Raw genomic sequence first — 13,768 nt, forward strand, 5'->3', positions numbered from 1 at the left:
TAAAATGAAATCTAACTATTAAAAGGGAGGTATTAAAAGGGCGGGTGAATGAATGTTCAGTTTCCTTCAGCTGATAAAAAAAGGTAAGCTCACTGTTATGCACATCAAATACCTGTTTTAACTTTGGGGGAAGGTTTGGAAGCGTTCATGGCCTGGAAGTCTGGTACCATAAAATAGCTTTAGGAAGAACATCTATTTTGGGTCAGACACTGTTACTTTCTCAGAATTAGATTCTATTTTTTTAAACCTGATTATATTTCTTTAAGCTACACTATGTACCAAAATAGCTGATTCAATAATAAGAGGCAGCTCGAAGCAGAGATTAAGGACTCAAAATGCGCTGAAATATTCTAACCAGCGGGAAGGGACAGGGTTTCATTCTGCTCAGAGTTTTGTTCAATGTCACCAGAGAAAAAATCATTCATTTTAAATTGTACTAAATGTGAGACAAAAAGAGCCTTTGGAGTCATACCTCTCTAATTACAGAGGCAGCCAAGGCCCAGGAACAGACTGTTTCTATGTAGGGCTGGACGATACGGACCAAAAATAATATTCCCGATATATGAAATTAATTCCTATGAATTCTTCTCAGTACTTAATTCTAAAAAGGCATCTCTGAATCAAAGCTTAGTCCCAACGTCTCAACTGTAGACACAGTATGAGAAACGGCTTGTCAAAGAACCCTAATGGAATACATAAAAGTATAATTATAACACTCAACGTAGACCATTTTGATATAAACATCTCATATCTCTTTAAAAAACAAAATCTCTGTTTTTTTTTAAATTATATATTGGATGATATATTGGATAGATTGGATGCAGTGAGAGATCTTACTTCTAGAAAACATCAGTAAGAGTTTCTCTCCAGTTGGACCTGACTGGTATATCAGTACATTGCTGAACTTTCCTTCCAACCACCACTATTGTAGGATGAGTTTTTTACTCTTTAGGCTTTTAGGGAGTTAAGCATAACATGAGAAAACGGTGGCAGACTAGTAGAGTTGGATTAGTGTGGCACGTTGTGTCCATGTAAAGTTTGAGCAACTACCTTGTCAAAACTTAAAAAAAAAAATCTTTATAAAAAAAAAAAGCCAATACTTTTGAGGTGTTTCCATTCACTGCTACTACACAACCATAGTGACCAAGTAACAACACTAGTTAGAACCGGAGCAACATATTAGAATGTCGGAATATTACAAGGGTTTTTAGCAGTTTTGTAAAAAGTGATAATTTCTCTACAGACAGACTGGCCTTGCTACAAAGCACTTTTATACTACCTGGTAGGGTGTCGGTTTGTTAGGTCTCCAAACTAGTGCCTCTTGGAAATAGTTTTTCCTGCCTTTCTCCACCACTTTAGATAAATCACTGCGTCAATCTGCGCCTTGTGAACATTCACTAAAGCCTGAGACTTTATAATCAACTCTTTCTCTCATTTGCCTTCTATTGCTTTTTACGTATTTCTGATCTTAGACATTGAATTTAATCGATTAGAAGCTCAAACCTAAATTTATTAAAAGAAAAGTTGTAAAAATTATGACATATGCTCTTAGCTATAGTGGATATTATATAATAAAACAAAAACTTAAAGCCATCAAAATCTTAAAGTAATTTGACAAAGAATACTTGAACAGTCCATGAGGCGCTTCTCAATGTCTTCCCTTTCACAGCCTTTTATCAAAGAGCTTTGCCTTTGTAATGAGAAAAGCACAATCTAGTTGACTTCATAAAATATCTTCTGCAGCATGAATCAGTACCTGTTCCTCTGCATAACAGATAATAGTTGCCTCAGAGTTCAGGTATGTGAGCAGAACATAGATTGGCTCTAAAGTGAGTCCCTGATGTTAGAGACACCTGTGACTACCTCCACACAAACAACAGCCGTAAAAAATGCCAGAATCAAAAGTCTTCTTAAATTTCAGTTACTTCTTTCAGCTCTTGCATGAATGTCCCAACCTACAAATGTAAGATATATTCTGGGATGTAAATCAGAGAGCTGTGTCATCACTGATGTGTCGGAATCTGAATTATGTAATTACTTCACAGTGAGATTAATTCTTTAAAAAAAAGATCCAAAAGCGGTATAAATTCTTAATCTGGATCAAACATTTGAGCTAGACAGTCCAAACTAAGGGGGTGGGGGGAGGGGGGGATTAAACATTGCAACGTATGTGTTCAATGTGGCCAGAGTCCTGACCTGCCATTAGTGTACTGAAGGTGATGGCGGCGCTCCTGTGTTCGCGGCGCTCCACAGGTAACTCCCATGGTGTTCGGTGCGGCCGTGCCTCCACTTTGACCGTGTACTGCAGGCTGGGCAAGAGGTTACTGAGGCACAGCGAGTAGCAGCCAGCCTTCACCAGCTCACACTCCTCATCGTTCAAGGACACAATGTGCACATAGTTACTGTTGCTGGGCAGCCAGGTCAGGTTGGCAGACGTGGCGGTGATTCTGTCCACATGCAGCTGCGTCGGAGCCACACAAACATCCCGGCCGACCAGCATGCTGCAGCGGAGCTGGTCCGAGAGGCCTTTCTCCGTCAGGCTTTGGACCGACACTCGATAGGCTTTGAGGTGTATGTCCAGCCGCTCCAGCACCGCTTTGGTCTGGGCACCGAAGGGCACGTTCAGCCGCAGCTCCTGGTCTACGTACACATTGTAGCTCACACGTTTCCCCCACCCAGCCGGCACCAACGGAGGGTCCCAGCCAATGATGATGCTCTTGGCAAGCTGCTTGATGAGGGTAAGTTTACGTGGGTAAGGCACGACGTCCACTCCCACCTCCTCCAAATCCAAGTCCAGGCCGTTGGTGAGGGGGGGCTGGGACAGACAAGGCCGACACTGAATCTGAGGGGGCTGAGGCGGGGCCAGAGGCGGCCGGGGCCTCTGTCCTTTCTGAGATGCTGGCGCCCACGTGCAGGTGATGCCGGTGGCTGGCACTGTGCAGGCTGCTGTCTAGCAGGGAATTGTGGGATACGTCCCCAGTCTCTGGGTGCTGAGCGCTCAGCACGTCGTCGTCCGACACACGTTCCACAAAGTTGGAGGGGACCAGCCCTCTCCGCCCATCCATCAGCTCACCTGCGCAGCACAACAGTGAATTAAGGAACATCAGGCCAAAACAAGAACAACAGGCAGCTGAGAGAGACAATGACCCCAGAGTTACCTTCGTAGAAACCATCATCATCCATGTCTCCATAAACATAGATGTATTCTCCAGCAGTCAGTGGTAGCTCCACCTCAGGGTTGTCATTTGGGCCATCATAAGGATTATAACTGTTAAAGATAATAAAATAATTACATTCCAACAAAGCGTTCAATGCAGTAAATTAAATCGTGTTTCATTGAATACTTGCCTGTATCTGGCGATAAAAACCTGAAGCTTTGCTGTCCCCCTGCTGGCCGTGTATGGTGCGGGGGCCACATCTATGTCCAACTCCTCAACTTCACTGGCAGTGTCCACCTGAGGGAAACACAGAGAGAATGATACCAGCCTTACCGTACCATCTTTATTTATAAAGCGCTTAGAAACAGCCAACAGCTGAAACAAAGTGCAGTACATTGCTACAAGCTAAACCACATCCATTAAAAAAAAAAAAGATAACGCATGTAGATAACGTATGTAAACGCTTAAAAGAAACGATAAAACCTTGCTAAACTAAGGTTTTATCGTTTTCATTTTTGCTAAACTAAAAATGAAAACTAAGTCTCACTAGTGGTAAAAGCCAAAGAATAATAGTGGGTTTTGAGGCGAGTTTTATTCCACAATTCAAGAATGATGTTTAAAATGAGGCCAAGCAAAGAGAATGACAATAAATTATCCATTCTTGCAACACTCTAAAAATACTGTTAAGCTATAAAATCATTATTAAGGCATCCGGTTTGTTATGGTAATTAAAAGGTAAGGACATTCTTCTAAAATGACCTGCTTGAACCAGGATTGTAAAAAGCACAGCTAATTAGTATTCAGTGAAGTTATTAAGACTTCAACCAGTCTGTAAGTTTACAGCTTGTGATTATTTGAGATTTTAACAGCAATCTTGTTGTGATAAAACTGCAACTTTAAATGAGTCACTAATACATTGTTTGGTGATTTCACAGCATTATAAAGCTCACTTCTCTGGTGAGTCGCACCAATGCATTTCATATAAGACAACTGCATATTTAGTTATCTATATGGCTTATCTAGCTAGAAAAAAACAAAGTGTGACAAAAAACAACATGCCTGTTTAGAACTGACTGTAAAGGAAACCGCTGTGCTCGACTGCGTACGATAGTGTGCAGTCATTACAGGAAGTGAAGCAAAGACAGTAAATAGGACAAAACACAACCTGAATTTAAGACGTTCACAAATAACGCTTTTCAAGACTAATTGACCGCTCAACAGACTGAAAAACATTATCTTGTTGGCATCAACCACCGCGTGACTGTAGGCATTTAATTATTTCAACGAGAATAAAAACCTCGCTAAACTGCTGGGAATTATTCTCAATAAAAGTTCTGCTGATATATTTAACCCACAATGACTATGCTTTGATGTTAAAATAAAAACAGAGGAAATGGGTTAAAGAATGTTAACGTGGACTTTCTGTATGAACAAACAGGAAGCGCTCTCATTTAGTCCCTAATCACCTTGATACCTGATGTTTTAATGTAAGTAGTTGGAACAATAAGAGATGGTGTATTTATAGATCTCTGGGGAAACCTTTTTGGAGATAATCACTCCCAACTACAACTGTATAACCTTTAATCCACAGTGCCAACTGGATTATCTCACTAAAAATAAGCTTTGGGGGCTGACGGCTGAGTAGAAAAACAGACCACCAACATGCAAGAACAGACATTGACTTCTTAGAGCCTAAGCACCAACCCCTAAAAATTTATCTTATGTTTATGTGCAGAAAAAGCCATTGCATATTCAGCTACGTTCTGTACTTGCATCATATGACAGGCTGGATAAGGAAGGCTTTCACCCATCAAATCCATGCAAACAATGTGACTGTGCTCTGTCTTCTGGTGTAGAAATAAGAGGAAGAACCGGAGCCCTCGTATAAAATTATAATCAGGTTCCTAATTTAAGATACAGCAAAGCAAGCTTTGAGGTTGCTTCCATTTAGTTTACCAATTTTCAAATCAAAGGATTATTAACAAAATACAACTGAGATGAATAAGATATATTTTTTAATACCATTTTTGATTCTATCGCTATTTTCCAAATAAAGAATGAATGACATTTTTGGAAGTTAGTAAGTTTAGAGATAAATCCTTTGAAATCCTTTTTTTTTTTTTTTTTTTTTTTTAAATCGAGGATTGCAGCCTTGTAGATTGTATATGATCAAATGCCTTTAATACTTACATAGCACTTTTCTAGCAAAACTGACACCTCAAACCCCAGTCACTTTCAGGGTGCTTTGCTCAAGGGTACATTTACATGTAGCAGAGGAAGCAGCTGAAATCAAACCTACAACTTTCTAATTGTGAAGCCCAGGTGGCTCACAGCCATTCATTCCAGATTATAGCTCAGGTGGAATAAAAAAAGCCTGGTAGCAATTCAAGCGCATAATCCAAACTACTGTTATCTGTTCACATGTGGGCGTTTAACTCCAAGCGTTGCGTTACACACATTTAATGGTCGGAAGCCGTTTTTACACCATATGCGGTTGCCGTTAATCAATATTTGGTTTGAGCTCTTTTGTTTCACAATGAATACATCTGAGCGGTAGTAACTGTCACCATAGGAGGAATAAAGAGAGAAGCGGGGTACCTCATGTGTTGGGCTCGATTTGTGCGGACTGAGGTGGGTGTCAGATTTGGGGGTGAGGTGTGTAGTTTCTGACTTGGAAGAAGAGCCTGACTTGCTGACACTGATGGTGGGCAGCTCTCGGTGCTTGGTGACAGGCGAGCGCTCCACCCTGGAGAGTCCAGCTGCGTGCGGCGTGGACCCCCTGCAAAGAGCGGCGGCCACATCTAGCAGGACAGAGAGGAAGAAGATGGTACATGTCCTTGGTCGGTAACACTTGCAGGTTAACTCGGCTGTCTGTGACCTGCCAGGTGGATGGGGTCATTGGATGGCATGCAGGCAGCTCAAGGTTGAACATGGCTGATTAAAACGGTGGAAGGGTGGGGGGGGAAATCCTGTCTCCATCTGTCTGAGGTTAGAGGTCATGCTACCCTGTGTCGACGTGTATCGCACCAGCAGTGTTAAGGGGCTTAGCCGCTTCTAGGCTCCGCAGACGTTTAAAACGTCGAGCTGTCACCTGACTCTCACCGTCAGGTGACAATGAGAAGTGAGAAAAAGGCCGGTTTTACTCGGACAGTACCGATGACGGTGCAGGTGAGATGACGGAGCATGCCGTGCCTATCTGACAGGGACACAGGGCATGATTAACGGAGACAGGGAGCGTACCAAGCGGATCGGTAGCCTCCGGGCAGGAGAGAGGGTCACCTCCCTCGAGACTCCAGAAGGCTATTTCACCCAGAGACACCATATCCAGTGTGCCACCGGTGCAGTCTAAAACAGAGAGCGCAGCATAAAGAGATTGGGCAAAGTTGGGGGACAGACAGCGACAAAAGGTCCGGAGTGGATCAGCTTTGTTGTTACAGTACATTTTAAGGTAGTTGTGGCTGGAATTAATGTTAGAAAAGGTATTCTATAAATATCAGTTTTCATGCTCATACACAAATGGATGAGAGATTATAAGAGGACTCATTATCAATATGCAAAAAACAAAGCAGCCATCAAATTAGTATTGGGCGCCTATTAACGTGTCTTTACCTTTAAATTACAAGGGTAAAAAAGGAAACAACAAAAAATGCTAATTATAATCTGATTGGTTTCCAATCTAAAGTTCAAACTAAAAATTCCTTTTAGTTTGAACAGAAGTTGTGTCCATCTTTTTCTTTCTTTCTTTCTTTCTTTCTTTCTTTCTTTCTTTCTTTCTTTTTTTTTTTTTTAGAAATGGGTGACTTAAAGTAACCGGATCACTATATCTAAATAAAAAAACAGATAGTTTTCCTGTGATTTAACTGTTAGTTTGTTGAAAGAAGAAAACAATATTAATAATTTTTTATGTATACTGCCTTGTAAAAGTATTCATACCCATTTAACTTTTTCATATTTCATGGAGTTACAGCTACAACCTTCAATATGTTTTATGTGATAGACCTACTCAAAGTAGTGCATAACTGAAGTAAAAGCAAAATGTTACATGGATATTAACATTTTTACTAACAGAAAATCTTCCCTAAAACTCTGGTTTAGGGAAGATTTTCTGACACAGGGCTATCCAGGGAGAAAACCCATTAGAGGCTCCCAAACGCTTCCGGGCCGAGATATAGAACCAGAGCTGCAATGCAAAGGTTCAGGTCAAAGCATTTCGTGTGTTGGATTGACTCAGTCAACCTAAAGCTTCAGCTGAGCTACCCAAAAAGCCTTTTGGCTGTAACCACATTAAAATATGGTTCTACAAAGCATCGACTTAGTTGACCTGGATAAAAAAATCCCAATGTAAAAGTTTAAGGATTTGTTTTCGTAAAATATTTTGAAAATATAATTTCAATTTCCCTTAAAATAACAACACACTAAATTGCGTCGGTCTATTCCATAAAATCCCTCTGAATACACTGAGGTTTGCAACTTTAAACATGACAAAATGTGAAGAAGTTGAAGCTGCATGAATGCTTTTGCAACAAATTTTAAAAATCCATTTTCTAGTCATTTTTGCTCAGCAATGATTCAATCAGGGAAAAAACAGAGAGTAATTCCAGTAAGGAATCAGTACAACGGGTTTGTGCAGCTCACCTCGTTCAGTAGTCAGGCCCACCCCGTTGGTCAGAACCGAGAGGCTGGGATTGTTGAGGAGGGTGGAACTGGCCAGGTCCACTTTGGAGGCCTGTAGTCGGAACTTCTCCAATTCCTGGGACAGCAGGCCGAACTGTTCACTCTGACTGCGACATTTCTCCTCCAGCTCTCGTACCTTCGACTGCATGCAGCAAGGAAAGATTTAGAAAACAGTGACAGGACACACGTGTTTTAGTATTATTAGGTGTCATTTAATCAGTCAGTTAATAAATGGATTTGCTAGCCATGATGTGATTATGGTTGTTTCCTCTATGGTTTGCAAATACACACAGAAAACCTCAATATATTTCATTGCCATTGTATGTTTTAGACCAACACACAGTGTTGAATAATTGTAAAATGGAAGGAACATGATAAATGAATGGCCTGTTTTTTTTTTTGTTTGTACAAATGAAGCCCCTACACGTGGAGTGCATTTATATTTTAGTAGAATTGATGTGTTGTAAAGCCTCCATTTTTTGCAATTACAGCAGCAAGTCTTTTGGGGTAGACCTCTACCTACATGGCACATGTGGAGACTAAAATGGTTGCAAAATAGTTCTGTCACATAGGGTGGAGAGTGTTTTTACAAAGCAATGTTAAAGTCCTGCCACGGATTCTAAGTTTAGGTCTGGACTTTGACTGGGCCATTCAAACACATGGCTATGCCTTGATTTAAATTGTTGCGTTAAAGCTCTGGCTGTACGTTGCGTTTCATTGTCCTGTTGGACCCTGGATAACCGTCCAAGACTCAGGTCTTCTGCAGTCTATTAAGGCCCATCTTCAAATCAACTTTAACCGTGCTGCAGAAAACCACCCCTACAGCATGATGCTGCCACCACCATTTTTTCACTCTCGGTGCGGTGTGTTAACCCGCCGCTGCAGTGCTTTGCATATAGGCCAAAAACGTCCATTTTGCAATTATTGTTAACTTTGTGTTGGTAGATCAAACAAAGAAACATTAAAAAACAATGACGTTTATGGCTTTATGTGAGAAAGTTTGGAAAGACGCCAAGGTTATGAAAGCGTTATCAAGCCACTGTAAACGTCACTGCTTTGCAGAAACGATTGCTCTAAGCCACAAACACACAAGATGTCAAACACCTCCAGGATCAGTCGGAAGAAAAGCAGAGGTAAACAGGAGGAAAGGGACAGTTATGATAGAAAATATGACTAAATTATTTGTCAGGGAACCTTTGAAAAACTGAAATGGGACATGTTGCTTCTGTCTTACACCCACTTACACAAAGCCACCGAACAGCGAGGTTATCTGCTATTGCTTTGCAGGGGTGGGGATGGGGGGGCTGGGGGTTTGCGCACAGCTCTACTTAAGTTTCTAAATGCAGCTGATTTCACTTCCGGTTGCGGTGAAAGTTTTCGAGCAGGCTGGTCTGACAAAAGCTGAGGGCTGAAACTGTCTGAACAACATTTCCTGGTAGCTCTCACCTACACATATCAGCGGTTACCTAAAGCACTGGTAGAATTATCTTAGAAACCCTGAGAGAAAACCATGACAAAACAACAATCTGTTTCATTGTGTACTTGATGTAGGATGAACAAATATGATAAAAGTGCTAAATGTTCTTAGTGGAAACTACATCACAGATCCGTTTCTGGCCGCAGGTGACTGGCCTGATTTTAAACAAGGCTGCAGTAACTGGACACCGTTTCACCAAAGTAGGCTTGTAATCACTACCAGCAGTAGAACTAGATTTACACGTGTGCGTCATTGTGAGGGGGTTAAACTAAAGCAGCGGAGGGGTGCTTTTCTAACTGGATGAGCTACAGGAAGGTGGGGGCGGACAAGTGATTGGTCCAAAGAGGTCAGGAAGTACCTGCATGCAGTCCAGTGTACTCTGGTTAGCAAAAAGGAAGAAAAGGACAAACAGAGGTTTACCAAAACAAAAACGTGCTTGATAAAAAAAAAAGGCTTCTGGAAGGATAAAATATATTTTAGTCAGGTGGAAAAAGCAGAGGTCTGAGTCCAGGTCAGAAGCCAGAATCACTAGAACATCTCTTGGCCTTGGCAGGTAACATCTGCCTTTCGAACACATTCTTGCTAATCTTTCCAAAACGTGTTTCTAACAGGCTGGTAAAGGCCATGTATTGCGTTGGCAACAATGTCTGTGCTCTCTGCGGGGGACAGAGACTTTCTCCTGTGATGCTATGGCTTTTAAAAGACAGATAGAAAGTGAGAGGAGCCAGGAGGAAGGAAGTGAGTCGTTTTTATAACAGGAGCAAATATACTCTACCAGCTCCCTCCGTAACACGAGCTGAGTCAACTCCTAAAATAAAACACAGACTTCTTTAAGGAACAAACCCTCAAAACAAAATGCACCATGTGAAATTAGGAGCTCTGATGACAAACACATATAATCCTCAGATCTGAACGATGAGGATGACATATTTTCCCTTTAGTAGGTCACATGACAAGCACGACTAAAGGCTCTCTAATATATATATTTTTTCAAATTCAAAATTAGCAGCCAATCAGACGGGGATTTCAACTGCTGCTGGCTGGTTAGAGATATTTTTATACAAGTCGTGCTGCAGTGGAGCTTAGACGGAGCATGAAAGTCACTAAGCAACAGAGAAGCCATCTGTGAAGCCAACAGTTCTCATCTCCCACTACGGCTTCAAAAGTACTTTCAGCAGCTGCTTCTCTGCCACGTTTTTAGGTATAAAGAAAGAAAGACGAGCAAATTAAAGATAGACTCTGATTGGTTTGGACTGGTTGGTATATTTTCAACTTTATACCAGAGTTTATTGCATCTCAACAGAGTATTAAAGTAGAAAAACAATGAGGTCTCCTGTAAAATTGTTGGCAAAGCTCCTTTAATTTCATTTTACTGCACACCCACTGCCTTCGGTGTACTTTTTTAAACAACCAACTTATTATAAGCACCACAGAGGTTTGGAGTGACAGTAGAAGCAGTGCATGATGTAAAAAAAGGTTTATTTGGTTAAACATTGTGTGCAGGAGTCACAGTGGTGTTAAACAAACTCACCTCCAGCATCTGAACCACTCCTTCATGTTCCCTCTTGGCAAATAACTGAGCCTAATAAGTAAAAAGACATTAACGTTAGTTGCTACTTTTACAAACAAGTCCAATTCATTGAACAGTAAGCTGCACTGATGAAAACTTCTACACCGCAACGTTGCCTCCTGCTGGACAAAACACTACATTTTCTTATAATACAATAAGGGCCCCTTAATCACGTGGCTGTCGAGAATAGAGTTAGTCAAATATGCAACGTGTTCATGAGGCTGTGCTTCTTACCCGCTGCAACCTTTTGATCTCATCCTGTTTGAACTTAAGGATAGCCAGTGCCTGCTCATGTTCCAGTTCCAGCTGCTGCCTTCGCTCGGCGACCTCTCGCATATGCTGTCAGGGAATAAAGAACACAAACATATCAGAACATTGGAAAGCAGTAGTTCCAAACTGAAATCACACAAGAAGTGTGATACTGGCAATGCCATACCTTTAGGACCTGCTCTAGGTTCTCCAGTTTGGCACGGAGTCTCTGGTTCTCTTCGAGAACTGAATTGTGTTGAGCGGTCACTTCAGAGAGATCCTCCCTCAGCTCCTCATTCTCAGCCCGAGTCTGAGAGACAGCAACACATTAACCCACTGATTCCCAGGGAATTGGTGGCGTTCCCATACCACCCTGCATTGACCTGGCTATTCCAAGTATCAGCAAACAGCGACGAGAATGTTGGCTCAGGCTATGACATGAGACCAGCCTTAACGGAGACACTGACCTGGTCGAGCAGCTGCGCCTTCCTCCTGAGGAGTTCTGCCTCCTCCTTTAGTTGCTCATTTTTGCCTCGCTCATCCTCAAGCTGGCTCTCCTGTTGGAAACACAAGCCCAGTCTTCAGACTTTCTCTCATCTTTCCATCCAACAAAATCTAAATACCAGCAGACAGGCGGCCAAAACATGAGGGCACAATGTTGTCTTACTAAATCCAGACATCTCTTCTGTCGCTTCTTTACTTCATGCTCAAGATTTTCACATTCTTTTCTCTTCCTGCTCAGCTCCTGCTCCTGGAACAAGAATTATGACAAACAGTTACATTGAAGTCTATATTAGACCAATCCTTGGACACAAGTGATCTCTCAAACTACATGCAGTATACAGGCAAGGTCATTTAAACAGAGGAGTGACCTGAAAAAGTAAAAGCCCTTGCATTTTGACATTTTCGAACAACAAACAAATTCAAATCTAAAGGGTTTGATGTGCATTTGTATCCAGCCTTCCATGAGTCAACACTTTGTAGAACCATCTTTCTCTGCCGTTATGGCGACAAGTCTCTTCATTTGGCTCTACCAGCTTTGGACATTAGGAGACTGACATCTTTGCTAATTTGTCTTTGCAAAAGTCCAGACAGGTTGGATCTGAACATTAATTATAAAGTCTTACCACGCATCATCAATTACATTTAGACGGGTATGTTGGCAGGGCTACCTTGACATATGAATGTGCATGGACATACAGTCAAATGTTCAGAGGTCAATGTCCTGCTAGAAGGTGAACCCCATCTTGAGTCGTTTTTCACATCTTACAGGATTGCCCTGCACTCAGAACCATCCACCTCACATCAACTCTGATGTATGTATCCACTACATTTGCTACGAAGCCCCTAAAATGTTCTGTTGTGACCAATTAGCTTCAAAAGTCCCACAATTAGCGAAATTAAGTCCACCTTTGTGTAATCTAAATGAATAAACACACTTTTCTGAAAGGCCCAAGAGGCTACAGCACCACAAAGTAAGAGGCATCAAACCATGAAGACCAAGGAGCTCTCTAAACAAGTCAGGGACAAAGTTGTTGAGAAGTACAAGTCAGAGTGGGTGTATAAAGAAATATCCTAATATTTGATGTTGCCTCAGAGCACCATCTAATCCATAATTTTCAGCACATGGTACCACAACAGACCTGCCGAGACAGGCCCACTCACCAAAACTCACAGACCGAGCATGGAAGGCATTAATCAGAGGCAGCAGAGACCAAAGGTAACCCTGAAGGAGCTGCAGAGCTACACAGCAAGCCTGGAGGATCTGTCCAAAGGACCACAATAAGCTGTACAGCCCATAGAGCTGAGTTTTATGGAGGAGTGGACAGAGAAATGCCATTTTTTTAGTATTGAAAATAAGATAAGTTTTGAGTTTCCCAAAGGGCACATCGGGCAACTCCCCAAATGTATTGAGGAAGGTACTCTGGTCAGATGTGACTACAATTTAACTTTTCAGCTACCCTGTGCAATGACATCCCATCACCCCAAAAACACCATCCCCACAGTGAAACATAGTGGTGGCAGCATCATGCTGTGGAGAAGTTTTTCAGCAGCAGGGACTGGGAAACTGGTCCAAGTCGAGGAAAAGATGGATGGTGCTAAATAGAAGGATGTTCTGGAGCAGAACCAGTTGGCCTGCGGGTTGAGACTGGGACAGAGGTTCACCTTCCAGCAGGACAATGACCTGAAGTAGATGGCTAAAACTACACAAGAGTAGTTTAAACGCCAAAAATCTGTTGTGTTGGAATGGCCTAGTCAAAGTCCAGAACATTGATTGAACAATGCTCTGGATTTCATGCATGGATGTCAGAGTTACAGAGGTGAACACAAATGTATGACAAACAGTTCAGGTTTTTTTTTATTTGTAAAAACGCACTTAAAAACCATGTTACATTTGCCTTTGTCTGCCGTTTTGTTGCTCTAGCATTTTGTCAGGTTTCTCTATGAAGCCTGACAAAATGTAAGCATGTTGAATGGACATGAAAATTTTTTGCAGTTCATACTCAGAGTCACATTTTATTACCACAACTGCATTTTGCAACACAGAATACACTGACTTTACTTTCCACATTGACCTCTGATACAACACTGCAGAGGTATTATAAAGCTTAGCATCCTCTAATTATTCTAAATGCAGCT

General features: G+C 41.7%; 1 protein-coding gene across 1 annotated transcript in view; it reads right to left on the reverse strand.

The window, feature by feature from the left end:
* The window catches only part of LOC105916571 (RIMS-binding protein 2), a gene marked incomplete in the record, with an annotated part of 143,274 nt that overhangs the window by 44,513 nt on the left and 84,993 nt on the right, over positions 1–13,768 (reverse strand). Inside the window, 8 exon segments of the mRNA XM_036143407.1 lie at positions 5,904–5,959; positions 7,794–7,974; positions 10,085–10,117; positions 10,841–10,891; positions 11,114–11,218; positions 11,316–11,438; positions 11,596–11,685; positions 11,796–11,879. Of these exon segments, the coding sequence (XP_035999300.1) occupies positions 5,904–5,959; positions 7,794–7,974; positions 10,085–10,117; positions 10,841–10,891; positions 11,114–11,218; positions 11,316–11,438; positions 11,596–11,685; positions 11,796–11,879 (723 nt within the window).

This window comes from Fundulus heteroclitus, chromosome 11 (assembly GCF_011125445.2).
Source record: "Fundulus heteroclitus isolate FHET01 chromosome 11, MU-UCD_Fhet_4.1, whole genome shotgun sequence".
In the NCBI taxonomy this organism is placed as follows: domain Eukaryota; kingdom Metazoa; phylum Chordata; class Actinopteri; order Cyprinodontiformes; family Fundulidae; genus Fundulus; species Fundulus heteroclitus.